General features: G+C 47.6%; 1 protein-coding gene across 1 annotated transcript in view; it reads left to right on the top strand.

The window, feature by feature from the left end:
* The window catches only part of caska (calcium/calmodulin-dependent serine protein kinase a), a 115,341-nt gene extending 96,320 nt beyond the window's left edge, over positions 1 to 19,021 (top strand). Inside the window, 15 exon segments of the mRNA XM_060040300.1 lie at positions 806 to 908; positions 911 to 954; positions 956 to 994; positions 1,368 to 1,446; positions 3,278 to 3,363; positions 3,577 to 3,645; positions 4,672 to 4,740; positions 5,881 to 5,916; positions 7,339 to 7,535; positions 8,259 to 8,374; positions 13,357 to 13,437; positions 13,546 to 13,626; positions 13,940 to 14,142; positions 14,584 to 14,667; positions 16,928 to 19,021. Of these exon segments, the coding sequence (XP_059896283.1) occupies positions 806 to 908; positions 911 to 954; positions 956 to 994; positions 1,368 to 1,446; positions 3,278 to 3,363; positions 3,577 to 3,645; positions 4,672 to 4,740; positions 5,881 to 5,916; positions 7,339 to 7,535; positions 8,259 to 8,374; positions 13,357 to 13,437; positions 13,546 to 13,626; positions 13,940 to 14,142; positions 14,584 to 14,667; positions 16,928 to 17,104 (1,464 nt within the window). The 3' untranslated portion in view covers positions 17,105 to 19,021.
* The last annotated feature ends 6,631 nt before the right edge of the window (positions 19,022 to 25,652 follow it).

Raw genomic sequence — 25,652 nt, 5'->3', positions numbered from 1 at the left:
GTGTCTCAGATGCAGATGTGAGGGATTGTTGAGGATCGGCTGCAAAAGGAATATGTGCCTATCTCTTTTTTGGTGCGTTCGCCGTGCTTTCGCTCCCGTTTGGTCGTGCTAGCCCAGTGAAGCTCGTTTGTGAGAAAAACCTCTAGATGACACCTCTAGATGAAACGCCTGCTGTTTCTCTCTCCGCTAGACCGCTGCACGCTCAAAGTGCCTTCCACTTGGAAACCATAGGCAGTCATTATGTTTATGATTTATTCATGTTTTTCCCTCCCACTGTTTTGGAGTTGGTTCTGTTTTTTTGCTTCTTTCGGAATCGCACTCTTTGCTTGTGTAGTTCAGTGAGGCGCAGTCGTTGTGGGGACGCTCTTGAAGCGATTGGTGCGTATGTAGAGAGGTTGTGCTGAAACACAGGCTTCCTGCGGAGCCTGAGGCTGTGGGATGTTAAGGAGAAAGAGAGGGGAAAAGGTTCAGCATCAAGTTGGTTTTCACCTCTAATTCTCTTCCTGTCTCTCTCTCTCTCTCTCTCGATGTCCCTATTAATTCCCTTTCTTCCCGCTCTCCCAACTCTTTGTTCTAGTTCTTCCATCCGTAGCTCTTCCTCGAACTTTGCCCTTGTATGTTTCCGACACACACACACACACACACACACACACACACACACACACACACACACACACACACACACACACACACACACACACACACACACAAACGCGCGCACGCACGCAACGCGCGCACAGCACGCAACTTAGGCTGAGAAGACTTGGTTTAGCACCAATGCGAGTGTGTGTGTGTGTGTGTTCAGGCGCTGCTGCAGACCCACGACGTGGTGGCCCACGAGGTGTACAGCGACGAGGCTCTGAGGGTGACGCCGCCGCCCACCTCGCCCTACCTCAACGGGGACTCCCCTGGAGCGCCGCCGGGGACATGGACCTGGAGAACGTGACCCGCGTTCCGCCTGGTGCAGTTCCAGAAGAACACAGACGAGCCCATGGTGAGGGCGGTGTGCACGTGCATGCACGCGCACGCACGCACACGCACATGCACGTATACACACATGCACGTACACACCTGCACATTCGCAATTGCATACAAAAATCCATGCATTCTCACGTCACACATAACTCAGACCTACTGTATGTCTATGTATTAATACACAGACTTGCATGCATGTTGTATTTAGATATATTTTTTGTGTATGTATATATATATATATATATATACACACACATAGGATTTGATGTATCACTATGAATTTGCAATGAACCATTGTGTGTGTGTGTGTGTGTGTGTGTGTGTGTGTGTGTGTGTGTGTGTGTGTGTGTGTGTGTGTGTGTGTGTGTGTGTGTGTGTGTGTGTGTGCGCAGGGCATAACGTTGAAGATGAACGACTTGAACCACTGCATCGTAGCCAGGATAATGCACGGGGGAATGATACACAGACAAGGTACGGTACATTCACACATATAAACAAACGCACACAGGCTCTCTCTATTCTCTTTCACAGACACACGCGCGCGCTGCGCACACACACACACACACAAACTCTGTTAGACTCACTCAATCTTACGCACACACAGGACACAACCCATCTTCCTCACATCCGCGCCACACATTGCAGTCCAATCGTGGAAATGGGCGTGGCTCGGGGCCTAGCCTGTGTCCTCTGTGTAATGAGGCAACGCTGGAGAATAGACTCCAGTCTCGAGTGTTGCTTCATTACACAGCGGACACACTATTTGTAATTAGCTAGCGTCAAGTGGCTAGCCTCTAGAGGCTAGCTAATTACAAATACTGGTACAGAATGGGATGGGTCAGAATATTCGATTATTCGATTATTCGTTCCCGAGGGTCAAGAGCGATTTTTAACATTTGGACCGTTAAAATTTTTCCCATTCAAATATAACGTTTTTCACAAGCCATAACTTTGTTTCCCTGGTAACGCCTGAGGGTGTGACTAATACAACAGGGGGATTGTTTGTTTAACAACACGGCGGATGCGCACCCAGAATGATTGCAAAAAGAACATTTGTTTGACCGGTTGCCATGGTTATCTCTGTGTGGTTAATTTGCAGTTGCGGCGTTAATTAGCGATGTTGTCAGCTTACTGTTAAACTGTAATCAGAAAACGCGGTTATATGCTATAGACCCTATAGTATCTGTGGTATAAAGGCTGGGACGAATTTCGAATTATAAATATGTACACTTTATGTTGAAAGTATAGACCGTTGCGATTCCCATTGAAACGCATGGGACATATTTATAATTGGAAATTCGTCCCAGCCTTTATACCACAGATACTATAGGGTCTATAGCATGTAACCGCGTTGTCTGATTACAGTTTAATGCATTTTTCACAACAGACAATTTGACTGGAACTACTTAGCAGGTAGTTGTTTTTTTGCGTTTAAGATATTAAGGCCCCGTCCACACGAAGCCGAAACGGGCGAAACCGTTACGGTTTCGATCTATCCGGTTTCGAAGTATCTCCGTAAAGACGAAGCCAAGCGAAACCGGATAGATCTGTAGAAACGCTGTAGTAAACATTCCAGGCCCATAAGGGGCGCTGCTTCTGGTAGGGCCTACACAAATCCAGAAGAAGAAGAGGCGAGCATGCGCATAAAGGCTGCCCCCCGAACCACTAACAACACAAACAAACAGCTCTTCTACGATGGCGAACTAGATTCTCAATAAATAATGGCTTAGCAACCCAACAAGGGACATGACATGCTGCAGAACGATTACAAGCTTGTAGTCCGCCATCATCTTTTTTGTTGTGATTTCTGAGACTCCGCGGGCTTAAGAGCCATTGGCTAGGAGGTCGAGGGGTGGGGCGATGATGTCATGGTTTGCGGTTTCAGTCGGTTTCAGGCGTCCACACGAAACCAAAACGAAACCGGATAGATTTGAAACCACCTCCGAGGGTGGTTTCAGAAGTTTGCGGTTTCGGTCAGCGGATTCGCCGGCTTCGTGTGGACGGAAGGCCGAACCGTACAAGACCTTTGCGGTTTCGCCATGAAATCGGCTTCGTGTGGACGGGGCCTAAGTGATTTCTTGCCGATGATCCATGGCTGCCTTTGTGAATGTCGGCACACTTCGGATAATAGTTTATTCGTTCATGCTGATTATTCGACCATGAAAAATTTTAGTTATTGACATCCCTACTACAGAATACGTGTTATGATGAGTCATAACTACAGCTCTCTCACTGTGTGTGTGTGTGTGTGTGTGTGTGTGTGTGTGTGTGTGTGTGTGTGTGTGTGTGTGTGTCGTTGCAGGAACATTGCATGTGGGAGACGAGATCAGGGAGATAAACGGCATCAGTGTGGCTAACCAGACGGTGGAGCAACTGCAGAGGATGCTGGTGTGTGGTTGTGTGTGTCTGTGTGTGTTTATATACATTGTGTGTGTGTGTGTGTCTTTTTTTATTACTTCACCACTTCCCCTTGTAAGTACTTCATGCCTATAATTGTGGCCCAATAACCGTGTGTGTGTGTGTGTGTGTGTGTGTGTGTGTGTGTGTGTGTGTGTGTGTGTGTGTGTGTGTGTGTGTGTGTGTGTGTGTGTGTGTGTGCAGAGAGATATGCGAGGGAGCATCACCTTCAAGATAGTGCCGAGTTACCGGACACAGGGCTCCTCGTGTGAAGTAAGTCTTCCTCCTCCTCCTCCTCCTCCTCTTGCTACTAACTCCTCAGAAGCTTACTGAACCCTTCATTTCCAAACAGGGGTGGGTGTGTGTGTGTGTGTGTGTGTGTGTGCGTGTGTGTGTGTGTGCGTGCATGGTTAAATATAGCGTGTGCATGTTTCTGCATTTTGTGTGTAGTGTATCTGTATGGGAGTTTATGCTGCATTCAAATTTCAAAGCCAAGATACCACCAGAACACCCCCCCCCCCCCCACACACTCACACTCACACTCACACAATCACCACACTAGCATATCACTGACTGAGAATGCACGTCTGGTGAAAGACTGGTGAAACCATGGTGAATGGCCCTCGTAATCCTATTTGACGTAATGGTCACCCGTCATTGGGTGCTGAGTGATTGGGCGGCCCGGTCCCTCCAGCAGACAACTCTCACTGTCATGACAACAAAGAGAGGGCCGTTGCCATGGCAAGGAGAATGGTAAATGGTTACCTTGACGCTGTTGATTAAATTGAAATGTTCCCCTTTTCTCCCTTTTCTGCTGCCTTTCCTCGCTAGTTGCTTTTATTTAGCTTTTTAGAGCAGGACAGCCGTATTTATCAGCCCAACACCTTACTGAATGTACTACTACTAATCACAACAATATAATAATAATACATGGATTTCAGTTGACCCTAAATGTGTTTGATCCCAAGCTTTGCTTTTTCCAATGTGATGCCAACAACTTTCAAAATGATACCATCAACGCCCAGCCACCGCGCTCTGTTGTGACAGTCAAGCGCCCCCTGGTGGTAGTATATATTATTTGCAGGCTTGAAGACTGAGGGGAAAGAATTCTTGCGGCCTCTTGATTACACACTCTGCCTCGGCGCTCTTGTGGTTCATCTCACGGGGGTGTGTGTCTGTGTGCTCGCGCGCGTGTGTGTGTGTCTGTGTGCGCACGTGGGTGTGTGTGTGTGTGTGTGTGTGTGTGTGTGTGTGTGTGTGTGTGTGGGCGCGTTGCTGACCTGTGTGTCTTGATTTCAGAAAGAGTCCCCTTCCACCTCCAGGCAGTCCCCTGCCAACGGCCACTCCAGCATTAACAGTTCTATCTTGGTAAGGAGCCCTCCCCACGACCAAGTCCACCGACCCAAAAACACCAAAACCGAGCGCAGCCCCTGCCTCGTCATCGTCATGTGACATGATGACGTCACATGACGTCATCGTCATGTGACTTCCCGATCAAATCGGAAGCGCCAGCCCCGTCATCCGTCTCCCATGCTCTCTCGTCACCCCCCATGGTATTGTCCTAGGAGTGTCCTCCTCTCGGGTGCCAATCTCTTTTAGCCGCGGTTGCCGGTACAACGCCCAACTCTTCACCAAGATGTCAGCTTCCGGGGGGGGGGGGGCGTAATTGCAAAATTAAATTAAATATCGGTAGTGGTCCACACTCTACAGAGACAAAGGCCACCCCGTCCGTCCGTCCGTCCGTCCGTACTCTGTGTCCCATATCTCAGAATTCTCATTTCCTGAGGATGTGTTAGGGGAAGGCCGATTAGCCTCGTCCTCTCCGGAGAAATCCCCTCCACGGGGGGGGTGGGGGGGGGTCCGCGCTCCCCCTGGCCCTCGCTGATCCTCCTGTAGCCCCTGTCAGATACCTCTGTTAGGACATGAGGGTCTCTGGTCCGCCGCCACCGCCCCCCCCCCCCGGAGCAGTGGGCTGTGTGCGCTGACCCCACACTGCTGGTGATGGACGCCGCGCCCGGGGCTCCGGGCCGTAATGAGTGCACTTTGAACTGCTGGAGCCTTAAAGCCTTAAAGCCGCTTCTCGAGGGTGACCCCCCGACCCCCCCCCCCCCCCCCCAACCCCCCTCCTCCCCGGATCGTGCTGTCCTGCTGTCACCGTGGTTACGCTGCCGGCCTGCCGCCACTGCTGCTGGGGCTGGTTCTGCTGCTTGCTTGGCGCGCCCAGCCGTGACCAGTCTAACCTCACCTCCCTGGCTCTCTCTCTCTCTCCGTTGAGCTGCTCCCTCTGTTCCCCTCTGTGTCCCTCTGTGTCCCCACCAGGGCTGTGGTCCGCCGTGCGGGGATGCACCTCGCATGTTTGGTTTCCCGGTGTTCCTACGCCAAAGATGACTATTGCTTGATTAAAAAAAAATTGTGGCCGGCCCGTGTACCTGGTTCAGTCGTAACTATGGCGTCTGATCCTAACACAGTGTCCCTCTCTTTGCCTCTCTCGTTGGCGTGCCCTCACAGGACCTGCCGTCCTCCATCCAACCCAAGGGTCGACAGGTAAACACTGCCGTCCACTGTGTCCCCCGTCTCTCTACAGCTCTACATCTATCTCTCTTCTGTACTTTGGTCTCCTCCTTTACGCCTTTCAACTCTGTTACTCTGTGCACTAACTCATCAGTCGACCTCCATGTCAGACACCCTCCCCCCCCCCCCCCCTCCCCTGCATTGTGCCTGTGTGTGTGTGTGTGTGTGTCTGTGTGTTTGTGTGCTTGGCCACAATGGCTTGGTTGTTGGGGTTCGTCCTCAATCACTAAGATGTGTTGGAGCTAGTACCATGTACTGCCAGTAGAGGGCAGTAGAGTCCAGGGTTCGATAGGGCAGCATCCGATTTGAAAAAGCAGCCAAAGCTAGAATCCCTTGCAATGTATTATTCCACCCAATGGGCGCGGTAATAGTGGCTAAAAGCATGATTGCAGTCCGTGGTATGTGTTTGTTGGCCTCAGAATCACCCTTTTAGAACATTCCACCCTCCCTCCCATCACCTCACCCAGTCCACCCGTCACCCCCAAACACCCCCAAACAAAACCCTCCCTCCCATCACCTCACCCGGTCCACCCGTCACCCCCAAACAAAACCCCACTTAACTCCGAGACATTGCCTGTTTTACTGCATGATGCGTGTGTGTGTGTGTGTGTGTGTGTGTGTGCATGTGTGTGTGTGTGTGTGTTTGTGTGATGCTCTCACATCCTAGATCGAATCCAGACCTGCAATCAAGGATAAAATGTCTATCAAGGTAAGAGACAGCTTGAGGGGACTAAAAAATGATAAACAATCAGAAGCACAAAAGCCCCCTGAATCCTGAGACCAAAGATCAGGAGGGTACATGACAACTCGCAGCCCTGTTGTACACAGAATATAGAGGGGGGGGGGGGGGAGTAAGGGGGGGGGGGGGGGGCAGTGGGCTTTAGATAAGCCGCCACGGCGGTTGTTGTGTAGCATTAGGCGGGGGTTAATTAGCCAGCGAGCTCGTTACTGCACCGGCTGTGCCCGGCTCAGCCCCGGGAGACGGAGAGGGGAGCGATGATGACGTCCCCTTCGTTGTCGCGGCGACCATTTTCTCCGGCCTGGTAACGAAACCCAACACTTCGCCGCACCCCCCCCCCCCCCCCCCCCACCCCCCCCACACACACACACCCTGCACCTCCACCCTGAATACACCAAGGCCGCCCTCCCTCCATAACCAGCGATCGAGTGTCTCACTCTCACCTTTCCTTTTCCTCACCGTTTCTCTTTCACCTCTTTCCGATCGACCTCCTCCTAATTCTCCTCCATTCGCTCTTCTCTCCGTTCCTTTTTTGCCGCTGATGCAGTTCTGATGCAGTTCTTACTTGTGTTCTCCCCCCCCCCCCCCCCCTTCTTATTCTTCTTCCTCTACTCCTCCCCTGCCCCGACCCTCCACCCTGCCCCGATGCGTTGCAGATCTACGTCAGGGCTCAGTTCGAGTACGACCCCGCCCGGGACGAGCTCATCCCCTGCAAGGAGGCGGGGGTGCGCTTCTGCGTGGGCGACGTCATCCAGATCATCTCCAAGGACGACCACAACTGGTGGCAGGGCAAGCTGGAGAACACCAAGCACGGGACGGCGGGCCTCATCCCCTCGCCAGAGCTGCAGGAGTGGTGAGGGGGGGAGGGCGGGAGGGAGGGAGGGAGGGAGGGAGATGGAGGGAGAGAGATAGTGAGATGATAGAGAGAGAGAGGGAGAGAGAGAGATAGAGAGAGGGAGCGAGAGAGAGAGAGATTGTGGAGGGATGGAGGGAGAGAGAGGGAGAGGGAGAGATAGTGAGATTGTGGAGGGAGAGAGAGAGAGGGGGGGAGGGAGAGAGGGGGATAAATGGTGAGATGATAGAGAGGGGGAGGGGGATGGAGGATGGTGATGAGAGTGATGGTTAGATAGACGGGTAGATAGATGCATAAGCATTATTGGTCCCCCAGAGGGAAGTTAATTCCCCAACATGCAACAAGAGAAACCAACGCTGACAAACAGGCACATAACAGCACATTAAAACGGTTCGATCTATCACAGCAGAGCATGGAACCACTCCGTGGAAGAGGGCGGCGGCCGCGGCCATACGCACCGAACACACAGAGAGAGAGAGAGAGAGAGAGAGAGAGAGAGAGAGAGAGAGAGAGGGGGATTCACACCAGCACACATTTACCAAGCAAATGTCTGAGGGAAACACTAGGCTATCATTTGCTACAGTACAGCAGATGTGTCTACACGCACTCGCACACGCACACACAGAAGCTCCCTCCCTTGGAACTCAATTAACTCCTGTATCCCTCATTGGGGGATCCAATTAGATTGTGTGTGCGTCTGTGTCAACTGTGTGTGTGTTTTAGGCGTGTGGCGTGTATTGCCATGGAGAAGACGAAACAGGAGCAGCAGGCCAGCTGTACCTGGTTTGGCAAGAAGAAGAAGCAGTACAAGGACAAGTATCTGGCCAAGCACAACGCAGGTACACACACACACACACACACACACACACACACACACACACACACACACACACACACACACACACACACACACACACACACACACACACACACACACACACACACACACACACCGATGCATGCATCCACTGACTTGTGAGCAAACCCGCCCGCCAACCCACCCACACGTGCATTCAGTCAGGCATGTTTGCACACTCTCACATCATTGTTCATTAAGCCTGCGCCCCTTCATGAATGCCCCTCGTTTGTAATGTTAAATCTTCCTTGTCCAAAGTTTTGGTGTGTGTGTGTGTGTGTGTGTGTGTGTGTGTGTGTGTGTGTGTGTGTGTGTGTGTGTGTGTGTGTGTGTGTGTGTGTGTGTGTGTGTGTGTGTGTGTGGAAAAGGGCCTTCAAGTTATACTCAAAGTGTGTAGGTACACAAATGGTTCTGAACTTCCATGCCAGGTTGAATCCCTTTATTGCCATGGTAAGTTGGAGTCAGAGGACAGGTGTAACACACGTGTGGGAATGTGTCTGTGGGCATGTTAGCGTGTGCAAACACACGCACTGACATGCAGCCTGCCAGGTGGTGACCTTCAGCTTCATTGAAGTCTTTAAAGGTGCGGTAGGTCAGTTTTGAGAGTTTTAAATAGAGGCAAGAGGAGAGCATGTTTTTTAAAGTCAAAAGAAGTCCCCTCCCGCTCCACTCTCTCCCTTCCCTATTTCTCTCTGGCCTTGAGAAGTTCAGGCGTCTACGATTAACCGGCCAGATAGATTCCCCGGCCCCATCAGGGAAGAGATGCCTGTATGGTCAGAAAAGAGCCGCGGGCTGTGTAAAATTTGTATCGTCTCGTACCACTGGCTATTGGCTGACAATTGGCTATGCAATTTCTCAACACTTTCAAATAAACGCAGCTTAAGATATGTGGCACCTTACGACTAATGGGTGGGTGGAGCATGTGGCTCAAGAGGTAGAGTGGGCTAAGTGGAAGGTTGCTGGTTTGATCCCCGGCGCCTCCTAGCAGAGTGTCGAGGTGTCCCTGTCTGAGCAAGTCCCCAAACCCTTACTGCTCCCGACGATCCGGCTGTTACCTTGCATGAGCTGGCTGTTAGCTTGCCGACGGTGGGACGATGGGTGAATGTTATTCCATATTGTGAAGCCCTTGGAGAGGCCACTGGTTAGAATAGCGCTATATGAATGCAGTCCATTTACCATTTTACCACACAGCATATAATTGTCCCAAGAGGGCAGCAGTGAGCACAGAAGAGCACGGAGGCCAAATGGCACTTCCAGACGTGAGCCCCATGTGCTCGGAGCAGAGCAGTGGACCCTGGGGGGGGGTGGTGGGGTGGGACACAGCCAAGGTGGCTTGTGTAAGGAGGAATTTGTTGACCGAAGGGAACAACTGTGACTGTAAAGGCATTTGACAATAGGAGTACAGGAGGGAGGCCAGCTTGTGTTTTAGCATGTGCCTTTGAGTTCACGAGGTCTATGGACCAGAAGGGGGAGTGTAGGCAGAGCCAGGCCATGGGGTAGAGAGGGAGTGAGAGAAAGAGGCTGGGGGGGGGTCTCTGGAGGGCTTCAGAGTATCCGGTATCTGAGCCTGTTCTATGTAATTGAGCACTGGTGTACAAAATGTACACCAGTGAAACCATGGGGTGTGTTTGATTGCGTGCAGGTCTGTCTCAGTGGGCTAGAGTCAGGTTTTCTTCTGCAACATAAATGTCTGCACACAAATGAAATCAGTCAGGTCACTCATAGCCACTCATGATGAGCCGCCCAGTGCCTTCTCTTCAGTCCGTAGTACGTTGGCAGCTCAGGGAAATAGACCAGAGGACTGTAAGGTTAACCTCAGCCACGTTGCTAATAATAATTATGGGGGATGAAATGTTACGCCGGCCCTTGTGCTTTGTGACTCAACCACAAGTACAGCGAGGACAGTGTGTCTGTCTTCAGGGAAATGACACTGATGACAAGCTAAAAAAGTACATTTCCTTGAGGCTTGTACTAGCAGACTGACCAGCAGCCAGGGTCATTTCTCTGAGGTGGCCTGACAGCCTAACACCAACACAGCTGCTCATGGCAGACCACCCCCCCCCCCCACTGCCCCTTCCTCTCCCAGGCGTCCGGGGCGTCCATGAATGCCTCCCTTGCAAGGGCCCCTGGCTGCCCTAGCCTAGAACACGGGGGGACAGGATTAGTCTGGATCTTTTTGGGATTCATTCGCTTGTTTGGTCCGTGTTCCGTTGTCATTGTTTTTTTTTAATTCTACTAAGATGTCATCGTATGTCCGTCACACATGTAGGCTCTCTCGCGGGGGATTATCGGATCGGCGGCCTTCATGCCGAGTAAAGCTGGGGGGGGATGGGGGGGGGGGGTGGGGGGTTGGAAGCCAATACTCAAGAGATTCTTCACCACACAGTGACTGTGTGTGTGTGTGTGTGTGTGTGTGTGTGTGTGTGTGTGTGTGTGTGTGTGTGTGTGTGTGTGTGTGTGTGTGTGTGTGTGTGTGTGTGTTAGTATCTTGCATGCGTTAGCTTGTGTTATAGGGCATGTGAAGAGCTTGCAGGCGAGAGCCCACTCCCTGGATGCCCAGCCCATGCATGCGTGGAGTGTTCAGCTCCCTTTTCACTTTCTTCTGACCGCGTGCCTCTTTCGTTACATGATGGAACCCTTCCAACGCCGCTCACCTTGTAGACCCCCCCCCCCCCCCCCCCCCCCGACGCCAGAGCAGCGTTACATAAATGCGGGACCCCCCCCCCCCCCCCCCCCCCCCGCCGCCGCCACCGCCCCCCTTATCTGACAAACAGAGTTCCCCCTAGCTTGAGATGACGCATTGGGCCGATTTCAACGAATGTATTACCCTGATAAGCTAAAATGCCTCGTCATGCAAGCTACCAAAACAAACCAAGATAGCCTCTGCTTTCGACGATTCTACAGCCGTGGTATGGCTTACAGCAGCCCAAATAACTAAAACTGAATTATTAATTTCCTAGCCCGTCATCTCAGATAGAAGTAGGCCGTTCACGAATGATGTAGAACGATGTTCTGATCGTAGGGAAATAATGGGCAGGCTTCAAGATCTTGACTGTCGGTGGAAAGACACGGCGTGAGAACGCTCATTGGCTTAGGCAGCTCGTCCACTCCCATCCCCTCATGTGTGTACTCCCCAGAGTTGAACCTCTGTCACACCCCGATTTTAGGTTTTCAAAATCGCTCAGCCGTCCATCGCATCATCATCACCACCACACTGCACCCCCCCCCCCCCCCCCCCCCCCCCCCCCTTCCGCATCCACGCCACACACCTCCGCCACACACCGTCGTACTGTGTTCGAGGGTCCGTCTCTAGGGTTGGGGGGTGGGGCTGGGCGGGGGGGATTCGTCACGTGCCAACTGTGATGCGTGATGCTCTCTGCTGTTGTAACCAACCATATGATGACTCCTTCCCCCTGTTCATCTCTTTTGCATTCTGAACGGCCTCTCTGCATGTAAGTAACAACCAGTGACAGTGGCTGAAGCACCTTCACCCTCTCGCTCTTTTTTTCTCTCTCTATCTCTGAATCAGCTTTTTTATAATTAAAACTCACTTTCACTTCCTTGTTCAGTCTCGCTCTCTTTCTCTTAACCTCAGTCCCACCCTCACCTTTTCTTTTTTTTTCTCTCTCTCTCTCTTGATCTTGCCCTCTCTCTCTCCCCCCCTCCCCCCTCACCCTCTCCCTCCCTCTCGCCCTCTGTCTTTTTTGCTATCTGAGTCATTTCCATGGTCGGTGCCAGTGTGTTTCAGTTACATTTCCGTTGCTTACCGACCAAAACCACAGAAATCTCTCGGCAAACTTAAACTTTCCGACCCTGTTGTTTTGGTTCCAGTTGTGTCTGGGTTGTCTTGATCCTAACCGGCATAGTGAATTGATTGGTCACGGGCACATGCAATAACAAAAACCCTAAGCCGATTGCGATCACATGACCGAAACCAGTAACATAATACACACAGGGTACATGTCCCTGATTTGACTACGACTTTAGCACACGCCCACACACATCTCGACTTGTGACTGCAGTACACTCAGCACAGCTCCAATACGAACATCTCGTACACAGACGCACACACACACAGACATAGACAACACAGACACACAGTCACAGTAGAAGTGCATCTGGTCCTTACTCGGCACGCAGAGTCAGCTCTCCCCCAAGTGCCTTGTGGGTATTGTATTTCACATGTCAGCCTTTACCCAAGATGCCCGGCTCACGTTACCAGGGGACGGGGTTGGGGGGTGGGTGCATGGGGGAACTTTTGACTCTTCATTCTGAGAGTGGCACAGTTGTGGGACAGTAGCCGGCAATCTCATTTGCTAATGCGTTGCCCTGGGTTGGCCTCTCTTTGTCCTCCCGGCTGAATAATTGACGGCAACACTCCCCTAGCATAAACCCTGGGTGGGAGTGATCCTTAGTGAGAGAATGATTGCGGGCTAAAACACAAAAAGAGCTCCACATCCTATTTGTGATGGCCATTTCGAAAATGATATCTTAATAACAAAATAGCAACATTATTCCCATGCTTTTTGAATAAAAAGCGCATCTAGTTTCTACTTCTACCCTGTTGGTGTGAGCACTATAAAATAGGACACTGTGAACTCTATGATGGTTTTATACCCTTGTCTTCATGTGCATCCACCTTACAGACACGGATTAGACCTCTGTCATCCCCACTCTCCTGGACTAGTGGCTCTCCGACCATGTGCCATCAAAGGCCCCAGAGGAACTGTTCATTGTACAAAGAAACTTTAAATGATTTACTTTCTGTTCCTCCAAACAACACACCAGCTGATTGTGATTGTGCTAAATACCACATCGCCAAACAAGACAAATGCAGTGGCTTGTGTTTCGTTGAGGGAATGAGTGGAGCGCTCTCTACGTGGGCCGTGGTCGGACCAAGCTCTTGGGACAGGGTTTTCCTGCACGTTGGCCATTCTCACGATATCACTTCCCCTTTCTCCCCAGTGTTTGACCAACTAGACCTCGTCACGTACGAAGAGGTTGTGAAACTTCCGGCCTTCAAGAGGAAAACACTGGTGCTGTTAGGTGAGACATCGCCGGCGCATCTCCACACCGTGTGGCTGGGTCTGTGGGGACTGCTGTCTGACACTGTGGTGTGTGTGTGTGTGTGTGTGTGTGTGTCTGTCCCCTTAGGTGCACACGGCGTGGGCAGAAGACACATTAAGAACACGCTCATCACCAAACACCCCGACAGATTCGCCTACCCCATCCCACGTAAGAGGCTTCATCCATCTATGTAACAGGCACTACTGTGAAAGGTGTCTATATATACACATTTAGATGTAGATATATGGTAATAGTGTCTGCATTACATTCACTATATGCCCTAGACTACAATGGTAGAAGGTTGGATATTCTTTTTTTACGTTATTGCTTTTTTGTTATACAGTCTAGTCAAGTGGGTCTTAGTCAGAACAACACCCACCTCAATAAACAGTATTTTTGTTAATCTTGAAGATCAATATAGCATTTAAAAACCGACTCGGTGCAAATCCTAACGCGGCCGTCTGTCCCCCCCTCCCCACAGACACCACCCGGCCCCCCAAGAAGGAGGAGGAGAACGGGAAGAACTACTACTTTGTGTCCCACGACCAGATGATGCAGGACATCAGCAACAACGAGTACCTGGAGTACGGCAGCCACGAGGACGCCATGTACGGCACGCGGCTGGAGACCATCCGCCACATCCACCAGACCGGCCTGGTGGCCATCCTGGACGTGGAGCCCCAGGTCTGAAGAGGGGGGGGGGGGGGGGGGGGGAGGTGTGTCGCACATGGATTGTGTGTTGGTCTGTGTTTGGATGGGGTCGTTCACGGATTGTTGTTTTGTGTATGTGTGTGTGTGTGTGTGTCTGTGTATGGATGGTGTGGTACACAGATTGTTGATGTGTGTCTGTGTATGGATGGTGTCGTACACGGATTGTTGTTTTGTGTATGTGTGCGTCTTTGTATGGCTTGTTTTGTGTCTGTGTGTGTGGGTGGTACAATGAATGTTATTTTCTATGTGTTGGTCGTACACAGATTGTTGTCGTGTGTGGGTGCGTGTGTGTGTATCGTACACGGACTGTACTTTCGTACACACCAACGGCAACACACACACACTCCTCTGTCTTGTGTCTGTCTGCCCCTTGTGTTGGGCCTGCGTTGACCTCTGACCTCGTGTCTCCACCAGGCCTTGAAGGTGCTGAGGACGGCGGAGTTCGCCCCGTACGTCGTCTTCATCGCCGCGCCGACGATCACCCCAGGCATCAACGAGGTAGCCAAGCACACAGAAACCCCCCCGCCCCCCCCCCCACACACACCCACTCACACACACCCCCAGGAGAAGAGAAGTGTGCCAGGTGGTGGCGCAGGTGGTTGGGTTCATAACCCTGACTCACCCGCCGCAGACAGGTGAACGCCGGGGGCACTTCCACACACGCTGCCACACGCACAACCTGTTATGGGCTGACGCGACACACCTCTGCTCCGCTTACTGGAACTGGAACAAAGGGGTGTCTCCAGCAACGGCGGCAACGTGAACTTGTTTTGTTTCAAGGCGGTGTCAGAACAAACCCCCCCCCCCCCCCCCCACACACACCTTAGACGAGACGTGTTATTACCTGCCGGTGACGTGAACGCGTCCCTCACGTCATTACTCTGCGGTGACAGGATCGTGTCCCCCTCATGGTGCGTTCGAGTATTCTCTGCGAACCGACTCGGATCTCGGATCTGATGCCACGCCCACACTTCAAGCGTTTTATTATTTCGCTCGGTCGTTGGAGGAAAACATGGACGCCACCCGGAAAGCTGTTGTCGCGGTAGCATTGGCAGAGGACCAGGCGATCCAATATAAGTAGGCTATAGGCCATAGTCAAGTCAAGTCAAGTTTATTTATATAGCACATTTAAAACAACAGTGGTTGACCAAAGTGCTGTACACAAATACAATATATTTGTGTACATAGGCAGAGATACGGACGCAGTAAGGTATTGCAGTAATACGAGTGATTGAAATTACCATTTAAACCACCAAAGTGGTCCAAGCACAATGAAAACAGTTCATACTTCAAGTCACAATGGGCGCAGCCATCTTGAATTCTGTCTCGGAATTTCGCTCGGTCACCACTGAGTTCAACCGAGATGGCGAGATCGCCGTCCGAGGAAAAGGGGCGTGTTTGTGCGTGTCGCTAGGCAACGTCCTCGGACCTCCGAGACGGATGGATATTAAAACGCACCATCACATGGGGAGTGGGCGGGGTTTGACAGTCAGGTGCTCTTCACTGCCCGGCCCTCACCTGTCTCTCTGCCCGCCCCTCACCTGTCTCTCTGCCCGCCCCTCACCTGTCTCTCTGCCCTGCCCTCTCTGTGTTGCACGCCGCATGCGTTTGGTTTGGTTTTTGTGGCACGCCGGACCCAGGTGCCCCGTTGGTGCCGCACGCTGCCAGTAACGCGTCCCTCACGTCATTACTCTGCGGTGACAGGATCGTGTCCCCCTCATGGTGCGTTCGAGTATTCTCTGCGAACCGACTCGGATCTCGGATCTGATGCCACGCCCACACTTCAAGCGTTTTATTATTTCGCTCGGTCGTTGGAGGAAAACATGGACGCCACCCGGAAAGCTGTTGTCGCGGTAGCATTGGCAGAGGACCAGGCGATCCAATATAAGTAGGCTATAGGCCATAGTCAAGTCAAGTCAAGTTTATTTATATAGCACATTTAAAACAACAGTGGTTGACCAAAGTGCTGTACACAAATACAATATATTTGTGTACATAGGCAGAGATACGGACGCAGTAAGGTATTGCAGTAATACGAGTGATTGAAATTACCATTTAAACCACCAAAGTGGTCCAAGCACAATGAAAACAGTTCATACTTCAAGTCACAATGGGCGCAGCCATCTTGAATTCTGTCTCGGAATTTCGCTCGGTCACCACTGAGTTCAACCGAGATGGCGAGATCGCCGTCCGAGGAAAAGGGGCGTGTTTGTGCGTGTCGCTAGGCAACGTCCTCGGACCTCCGAGACGGATGGATATTAAAACGCACCATCACATGGGGAGTGGGCGGGGTTTGACAGTCAGGTGCTCTTCACTGCCCGGCCCTCACCTGTCTCTCTGCCCGCCCCTCACCTGTCTCTCTGCCCGCCCCTCACCTGTCTCTCTGCCCTGCCCTCTCTGTGTTGCACGCCGCATGCGTTTGGTTTGGTTTTTGTGGCACGCCGGACCCAGGTGCCCCGTTGGTGCCGCACGCTGCCAGTAAGTACGACCCCGGCTCAGCGGGGAGGCGGAGCTCCGCCAACGCGTCCCTCTGTGTGCGTGGGTGTAGTAGACTCCCCCTAAGACGTAGAGTTAGCGCCTCCACCAGCACTCCTCGTCCTCGTCCTCGTCCTCGTCCTCCTCTTCCTCTGAAAAGAGTAAAAGGTTTCGATGGCGTCCGTCCCTTGACCGCCCCAGCCCAACCCCCCCCCCCCCCCCCACCGTCTCTAACCAACACCCCCTCTTTCTGTGCCCCCCACCACCACCACCCCCCCACCAGGACGAGTCGCTGCAGCGGCTGCAGAAGGAGTCAGAGATCCTGCAGAAGACCTACGCCCACTACTTCGACCAGACCATCATCAACAACGAGATCGACGAGACCATCCGCCACCTGGAGGAGGCCATCGACCTGGTGTGCACCACCAACCAGTGGGTGCCCGTCTCCTGGGTCTACTGACCGCCCCCCCCCCCCACCCGTCCCACTCCCCGTCCCCTTCCCCCCCCAAGCTTGGATCGCCCCCCTACACCCACCGGCTCCCCCCCGCCCCTTCTGCCCGTCTCTCGTCCCAGGCGGGTTGACCTCCTCCTCCTCCTCCTCCTCAAACCTACTTCATTGGTTCCTCCGACCTCTTGACTCCTCCCCTGTCCGACCTCTCGACCTATAACAAAGCACCTGGGATCGCGCCCCTCCCCGTAGTTCCAGGGAGAAGAAGAAATGAGCGGCCTGAACCAACCAACCAACCAACCAACCAACCAACCAACCAACCAACCAACCAACCAACCAACCAACCAACCAACCAAGCATACAATGGAAACGCTGCATCGACATCGACGCAGCCGCCAGACCACCACATCCACAGGGGCCGGTGCGCCGATGGACCCCGGCCAGTACAGACCCCCCCCAGCCCTAGCGCTTTGTAGGCCGGTGTAAAGCGAAATGAGTATTGTCGTGTCTGTGAGTAGCTAGGCCAGGAGACATTCTTTCAAGATGTTTCTTTTAGCCAGACGGTACACCCCCCCCCCTCCCTCCCTCCCTTCTCATGTGGTATCCGAGCCCGAGATGTGTGAGTGAGACTCTTGATGACCACACACACCAGTAATTCTGTCAGGTGTTGTAATTTTTATTGTGTCAAGCCCCTTAGAGGTGTGTGTGTGTGTGTGTGTGTGTGTGTGTGTGTGTGTGTGTGTGTGTGTGTGTGTGTGTGTGTGTGTGTGTGTGTGTGTGTGTGTGTGTGTGTGTGTGTGTGTGTGTGTGTGTGTGTGTGAGACTTGGAAGAGGGTGGGGGGGAAAGCACACTTGAAGTGCAAGTGTCTGCCATCGCTAGTATAGACAACATCAGCTACCCTCATTATTTATGAATGATATATATATGAATCCTTTCCATGCACACACTGGGCTGCAGCCCTCTGGGGACACTAGTGCCCTTCAGGTTCAGATCCTCCCTGTCCTTTTGATGGTACCGCAATGGAGGCGTTGCCCCGTTGCTACCCCCTGAAGACCCTGACACACTGCGCAGATGGACAGATTGAAACACACACACACAGAGACACATCTGTCTTATCACCACACTCCGTCTCTTCTAATGAACCCGTGTATGTCTTTAGAGGTTTCCCAATGAGGGGTCTTGCATGTGGACGTTCACAAGCTCAGTACCTACCCGGCCCCCCCGTCTCCCAGCCCCCCCCCCCCCCCTCCCCCCCCGTGTCCCTAACTGTTGAAACCTCCAAGAGAGAAACCACAGAAGGTGGAGAAGGTGGTAGATAAAAAAAAAAAGAAAAAAGAACATTCCAGCTGCTTTGAAGACTGCACCTGACCAAGGAACGCGTGGGGAACCAGGAAATGACCCTGACTGCACCCACAGCCGGGCGTTGCCCTGACAACCTATGCACATCCTTCGCATTTTGGGCAGCATTTCTAAAACAACGCGTTTGTAAAGATCAACCATATGTGAGATGTGTTTGTAAAAAATAAAAAAGATAATTCAATAAACAAATCGCATTGTTTCAAATTTCGATTTGTCCTACATTGGAGATGTGGGGGAAGAATTACATGTTATTCTTCATTTGCCATTTCAGAAATGTGTTGTCTGAGAGTATTAATGTTTTAAACTAAGTTTAACCAATGAAAGATAAATGCTGATTTCTTTTTTAAATCTACAGCTGTGTATCTGTATGGACAGGATGTGCGCCGTGCACATTGCTGAAAAGTGAATTCTTCGCATGGGAAGGGGAGGCCACTTGTGCGTCTGAATAACCTGTATATGAATATGACATGTGGCATAGGACTGCCCCTGTGTAAATGACTCTGCAATGTTAAAAGTTCTTCAGTATGAACATTTTTTTAAAAATATATTTCCTTTTATGTGGTGAAAAATAGTGTGGGTCTCTTCTTTCCACATACACGCACGCATACACACACGTTGGCAAATGGTGGTGGGGGTGATGAATAATATAAGAATTGGATCATTTTACAGAGCTGGCTACTCGCGTTGACCTCCGAGTTTTCCTATTAACAAGTCATCCCCAAGGCACTGATCATCCATTTTCTAATTAAATGACAACGAAACCTAAAGCAGGATGATACTGTCACTACTACTAAACAAACATGATTTTTATCCACCTTTTTCTTCTAATGAATACATCCTAGGATGCTAAGGTGCAGGCCCCAACTATTCAACACTTTAGCCTATACCTAACCCCTGCTATTATGAAACGCAATAGCCAACTATACTGCTGCTCATATAACCGAATCGTTTTCTTTCCTGCATTGGACAACACATTGTTCAAACTGAAAGCGCCTCTGCTTTGTGCCGGTGTTGGGTAACCCCTTGACAAAGCATGCAATCTCAGGAAAGTGTTGTCTTCTGTGGTGTGTTTTTTTATCATTTCCCCTGAGTGATTGGAACGAGAGCTAGGACACGATATTACGTTATATTATATAACGGCATATCAGATTGATGTTTTAAAAACATCCCGTCACCATGTTACCTCAGGACAGCACTGTAATCTAAATGTCATTCTTGATCTAAAAACATTTATAAGATTGGATAGCAAAACAAATATATGAAATGTTTAATATACTTTGATAAAGCCGTGCCGTGGCTTGTTCAGAAAGAAACAATTCATTGCAAGATTTTCCTACGTGTATAACTTTCCATTACAACTGTTGCAATGGAAAGTGCTAGTTCATACAACATATTTCATTAGAATCTTTCCATAATTGACATTGACACAGTGGAAGACGAGAAATATTCTTTGTGATTGTCAGCAAATGTTTTAGAAAGTTGATATCACATGGTTCACTTAAATCATGTGCTGAACATTGGGATGACGAGACGAAACCTCGACATGAGGAATATCAGAGGAAGACCGAGCTCTCTGAGTGGCCAACGACGTGCGTCGCGTCGTAGGTCGCATTGGTCGCGACGTAGGTCGCTCGTCTGGCTGCTTTCAGTCGCTGGCTGGCTTGGTCGCTCAAAATCTATGGGCGGTCGTTTATCAGTTAATTTGCATGTTAAGGTAACTTAACGGGTTTTTTGAGACAGTTGAAGTACCAGAAAGCCCTGCTCTCTGGCGAAAGCTTCCTACAGCTCTTTATTGCAAATATTATTTTTATATTTTTATATTGAAGTAGGCCTACAGTTTAAAATGATGAAATCGTTGGTCTATCAGTGTCAATAAAATATATGTATTGGAAAACACAATATCTTTAATTTTAAACGTCATATATAACCTCAGACTAACCCTTAAATTAAAAATCTCAGTGGGAAGTGGAGAGAGCTGTGAGCTTTCCTCCTGGAGACCGGGGTTCAAGTCCGGTTGATGTCTTCTGTTGGAAGACTCTTATCTCTATTTCATGCGAATTATAAAGTCAAGTATAACCTTTGTGATGACTTTATCCGGTGTCTTGATGGTGCATTAATACGTTCGGAGGTTAACACTCTAAACAGCTCAGGTTCGGATTCCCGCAGAAATGTCAACAGGGGTGCCACTGTCGTTATTCATTGGTCAACATGGAAAAAACATGAGGGGTAACTCTGTCGGTTATTATCGGCCGTCATGAAATAAACATAAGGGGTAACGCTGTCGATATTTATCAAATAAAACATAGGGGGTGACACTGTTGATTTTCTTTGGTCGTCATGAAAAAAAACATAAGGGGTAACAATGTCGTTTTCATCAAATTAAACATTAGGGGTAACACTGTTGTTTTTTATTGGTCGTCATGAAAAAAAAAAAAGGGGTAACACTGTCGTTTTTTATAGGCCGTCATGAAAAAAACATAAGGGGTAACACTGTCGATATTTATCCATTAAAACATAGGGATTAACACTGTCGTTTTCATCAAATGAAACATGAGGGGTGACACTGTCGTTTTTTATTGGTCAACATGGAAAAAACATGAGGGGTAACTGTCGTTTTTTATCGGCCGTCATGAAATGAACATAAGGGGTAACACTGTCGATATTTATCAAATAAAACATAGGGGGTAACACTGTTGTTTTTCTTTGGTCGTCATGAAAAAAAACATAAGGGGTAACACTTGTTTTTTATTGGTCGTCATGAAAAAAAACAAAGGGTAACCCTGTTGTCTTTGTCAAATAAAATATAAGGGGTAACAGTGTCGTATTTTATTGGTCGTAATGAAAAAAAACATAAAAAAATAATAATAATTGTCCTTCTCAAATAAAATATAAGGGGTATCACTGTTGTTTTTCATCAGTCATCATGGGAAAAAAACATAAGGGGTAACACTGTCAATATTTATCAAATAAAACATAGGGGGTAACACTGTTGTTTTTCTTTGGTCGTCATGAAAAAAAACATAAGGGGTAACACTGTTGTTTTTTATTGGTCGGCATGAAAAAAAACATAAGGGGTAACACTGTTGTTTTTTATTGGTCGTCATGAAAAAAACCACAAGGGGTAACACTGTTGTTTTTTTATTGGTCGTCATGAAAAAAAACATAAGAGGTAACACTGTTGTTTTTTATTGGTCGTCATGAAAATAAAAACACTGTCGTTTTTTATTGGTCGTCTTGAAAAAAAACATAAGGGGTAACACTGTCGATATTTATCCATTAAAACATAGGGATTAACACTGTCGTTTTCATCAAATGAAACATGAGGGCTGACACTGTCGTTTTTTATTGGTCAACATGGAAAAAACATGAGGGGTAACTGTCGTTTTTTATCGGCCGTCATGAAATGAACATAAGGGGTAACACTGTCGATATTTATCAAATAAAACATAGGGTGTAACACTGTTGTTTTTCTTTGGTCGTCATGAAAAAAAACATAAGGGGTAACACTGTTGTTTTTTTATTGGTCGTCTCGAAAAAAAACATAAGGGGTAACACTGTCGATATTTATCCATTAAAACATAGGGATTAACACTGTCGTTTTCATCAAATGAAACATGAGGGGTGACACTGTCGTTTTTTATTGGTCAACATGGAAAAAACATGAGGGGTAACTGTCGTTTTTTATCGGCCGTCATGAAATGAACATAAGGGGTAACACTGTCGATATTTATCAAATAAAACATAGGGGGTAACACTGTTGTTTTTCTTTGGTCGTCATGAAAAAAAACATAAGAGGTAACACTGTTGTTTTTTATTGGTTGTCATGAAAAAAAACATAAAGGGTAACCCTGTTGTCTTTGTCAAATAAAATATAAGGGGTAACACTGTCGTATTTTGTTGGTCGTAATGAAAAAAAAACAGAAAAAAAAAACAATTGTCCTTCTCAAATAAAATATAAGGGGTATCACTGTTGTTTTTCATCAGTCATCATGGGAAAAAAACATAAGGGGTAACACTGTCAATATTTATCAAATAAAACATAGGGGGTAACACTGTTGTTTTTCTTTGGTCGTCATGAAAAAAAACATAAGGGGTAACACTGTTGTTTTTTATTGGTCGGCATGAAAAAAAACATAAGGGGTAACACTGTTGTTTTTTATTGGTCGTCATGAAAAAAACCACAAGGGGTAAAACTGTTGTTTTTTTATTGGTCGTCATGAAAAAAAACATAAGAGGTAACACTGTTGCTTTTTATTGGTCGTCATGAAAAAAAAAACACTGTCGTTTTTTATAGGCCGTCATGAAAAAAAACATAAGGGGTAACACTGTCGATATTTATCCATTAAAACATAGGGATTAACACTGTCGTTTTCATCAAATGAAACATGAGGGGTGACACTGTCGTTTTTTATTGGTCAACATGGAAAAAACATGAGGGGTAACTGTCGTTTTTTATCGGCCGTCATGAAATGAACATAAGATATTTATCAAATAAAACATAGGGGGTAACACTGTTGTTTTTCTTTGGTCGTCATGAAAAAAAACATAAGGGGTAACACTGTTGTTTTTTATTGGTCGTCATGAAAAAAAACATAAAGGGTAACCCTGTTGTCTTTGTCAAATAAAATATAAGGGGTAACACTGTCGTATTTTATTGGTCGTAATGAAAAAAATAAATAAAATTGTCCTTCTCAAATAAAATATAAGGGGTATCACTGTTGTTTTTCATCAGTCATCATGGGAAAAAAACATAAGGGGTAACACTGTCAATATTTATCAAATAAAACATAGGGGGTAACACTGTTGTTTTTCTTTGGTCATCATGAAAAAAAACATAAGGGGTAACACTGTTGTTTTTTATTGGTCGGCATGAAAAAAAACATAAGGGGTAACACTGTTGTTTTTTATTGGTCGTCATGAAAAAAACCACAAGGGGTAACACTGTTGTTTTTTTATTGGTCGTCATGAAAAAAAACATGAGGTAACACTGTTGTTTTTTATTGGTCGTCATGAAAAAAAACACAAGGGGTAACACTGTCGTTTTTTATTGGTCGTCTTGAAAAAAAACATAAGGGGTAACACTGTCGATATTTATCAATTAAAACATAGGGGGTAACACTGTCGTTTTTTATTGATCCTCATGAAAAAAAACAAAAGGGGTAACACTGTTGTTTTTTATTGGTCGTCATGAAAAAAAACATAAGGGAAATAATAGAAATACACAGATACATTTTTACGTCATTTATATCCTCTTTATTGATGATTGATTATTGTGTAATGTCATCGCCTCAGTGGTGCAGTGGAGTGCACTCTGCCTAACCCACTGGAGACCGCGGCTCAATTTCTGTGGAAAACACAATATCTTTAATTTTAAACGTCATCTATAACCTAAGACTATACAAAATTACAAATCTCAGTGGGAAGTGGAGAGAGCTGTGAGCTTTCCTCCTGGAGACCGGGGTTCAAGTCCGGTTGATGTCTTCTGTTGGAAGAGTCTTATCTCTATTTCATGCGAATTATAAAGTCAAGTATAACCTTTGTGATGACTTTATCCGGTGTCTTGATGGTGCATTAATAAGTTCGGAGGTTAACACTCTAAACAGCTCAGGTTCGGATTCCCGCAGAAATACCACTGTCGTTATTCTTTGGTCAACATGGAAAAAACATGAGGGGTAACTCTGTCGGTTTTTATCGGCCGTCATGAAATAAACATAAGGGGTAACACTGTTGTTTTTATCAAATGAAACATAAGGGGTAACACTGTCGTTTTTTATCGGCCGTCATGAAAAAAACATAAGGGGTAACACTGTCGATATTTATCCATTAAAACATAGGGGGTAACACTGTCGTTTTCATCAAATGAAACATGAGGGGTGACACTGTCGTTTTTTATTGGTCAACATGGAAAAAACATGAGGGGTAACTGTCGTTTTTTATCGGCCGTCATGAGGTAAACATAAGGGAACCTTATGTTTATACTTAAATTAAGGTTCAGATAACACTGTCGATATTTATCAAATAAAACATAGGGGGTAACACTGTTGTTTTTCTTTGGTCGTCATGAAAAAAAACATAAGGGTTGAAAAAAAATATAACTGTTGTTTTTTATTGTTCGTCATGAAAAAAAACATAAGGGGTAACGCTGTTGTTTTTTATTGGTCGTCATGAAAAAAAACATAAGGGGTAACACTGTTGTTTTTTATTGGTCGTCACAAAAAAAAACATAAGGGGTAACACTGTTGTTTTTTATTGGTCGTCATGAAAAAAAACATAAGGGGTAACACTGTTGTTTTTTATTGATCGTCATGAAAAAAAACATAAGGGGTAACACTTGTTTTTTATTGGTCGTCATGAAAAAAACATAAGGGGTAACTGTTGTTTTTTATTGGTCGTCATGAAAAAAAACATATGGGGTAACACTGTCATTTTTTATTGGTCGTCATGAAAAAAAACATAATGGGTAACACTGTCGATATTTATCAATTAAAACATAGGGGGTAACACTGTCGTTTTTATCAAATGAAACATGAGGGGTGACACTGTCGTTTTTCTTTGGTCGTCATGAAAAAAACCATAAGGGGTAACACTGTTGTTTTTCATTGGTCGTCATGAAAAAAAACACAAGGGGTAACACTGTCGTTTTTTATTGGTCGTCATGAAAAAAAACATAATGGGTAACACTGTCGATGTTTATCAATTAAAACATAGGGGGTAACACTGTCGTTTTTTATTGATCGTCATGAAAAAAAACAAAAGGGGTAACACTGTCGTTTTTTATTGGTCGTCATGAAAAAAATCATAAGGGGTAACACTGTTATGTTTTTTATTGGTCGTCATGAGGTAAACATAAGGGAACCTTATGTTTATACTTAAATTAAGGTTCAGATAACACTGTCGATATTTATCAAATAAAACATAGGGGGTAACACTGTTGTTTTTCTTTGGTCGTCATGAAAAAAAACAAGGGTTGAAAAAAACCATAACTGTTGTTTTTTATTGTTCGTCATGAAAAAAAACATAAGGGGTAACGCTGTTGTTTTTTATTGGTCGTCATGAAAAAAAACAAAAGGGGTAACACTGTTGTTTTTTATTGATCGTCATGAAAAAAAACATAAGGGGTAACACTTGTTTTTTATTGGTCGTCATGAAAAAAACATAAGGGGTAACTGTTGTTTTTTATTGGTCGTCATGAAAAAAAAC

The sequence above is a fragment of the Gadus macrocephalus genome, chromosome 20 (genome assembly GCF_031168955.1).
Source record: "Gadus macrocephalus chromosome 20, ASM3116895v1".
NCBI classification, from domain to species: domain Eukaryota; kingdom Metazoa; phylum Chordata; class Actinopteri; order Gadiformes; family Gadidae; genus Gadus; species Gadus macrocephalus.
This window is presented reverse-complemented; position numbering and strand designations above follow the sequence as displayed.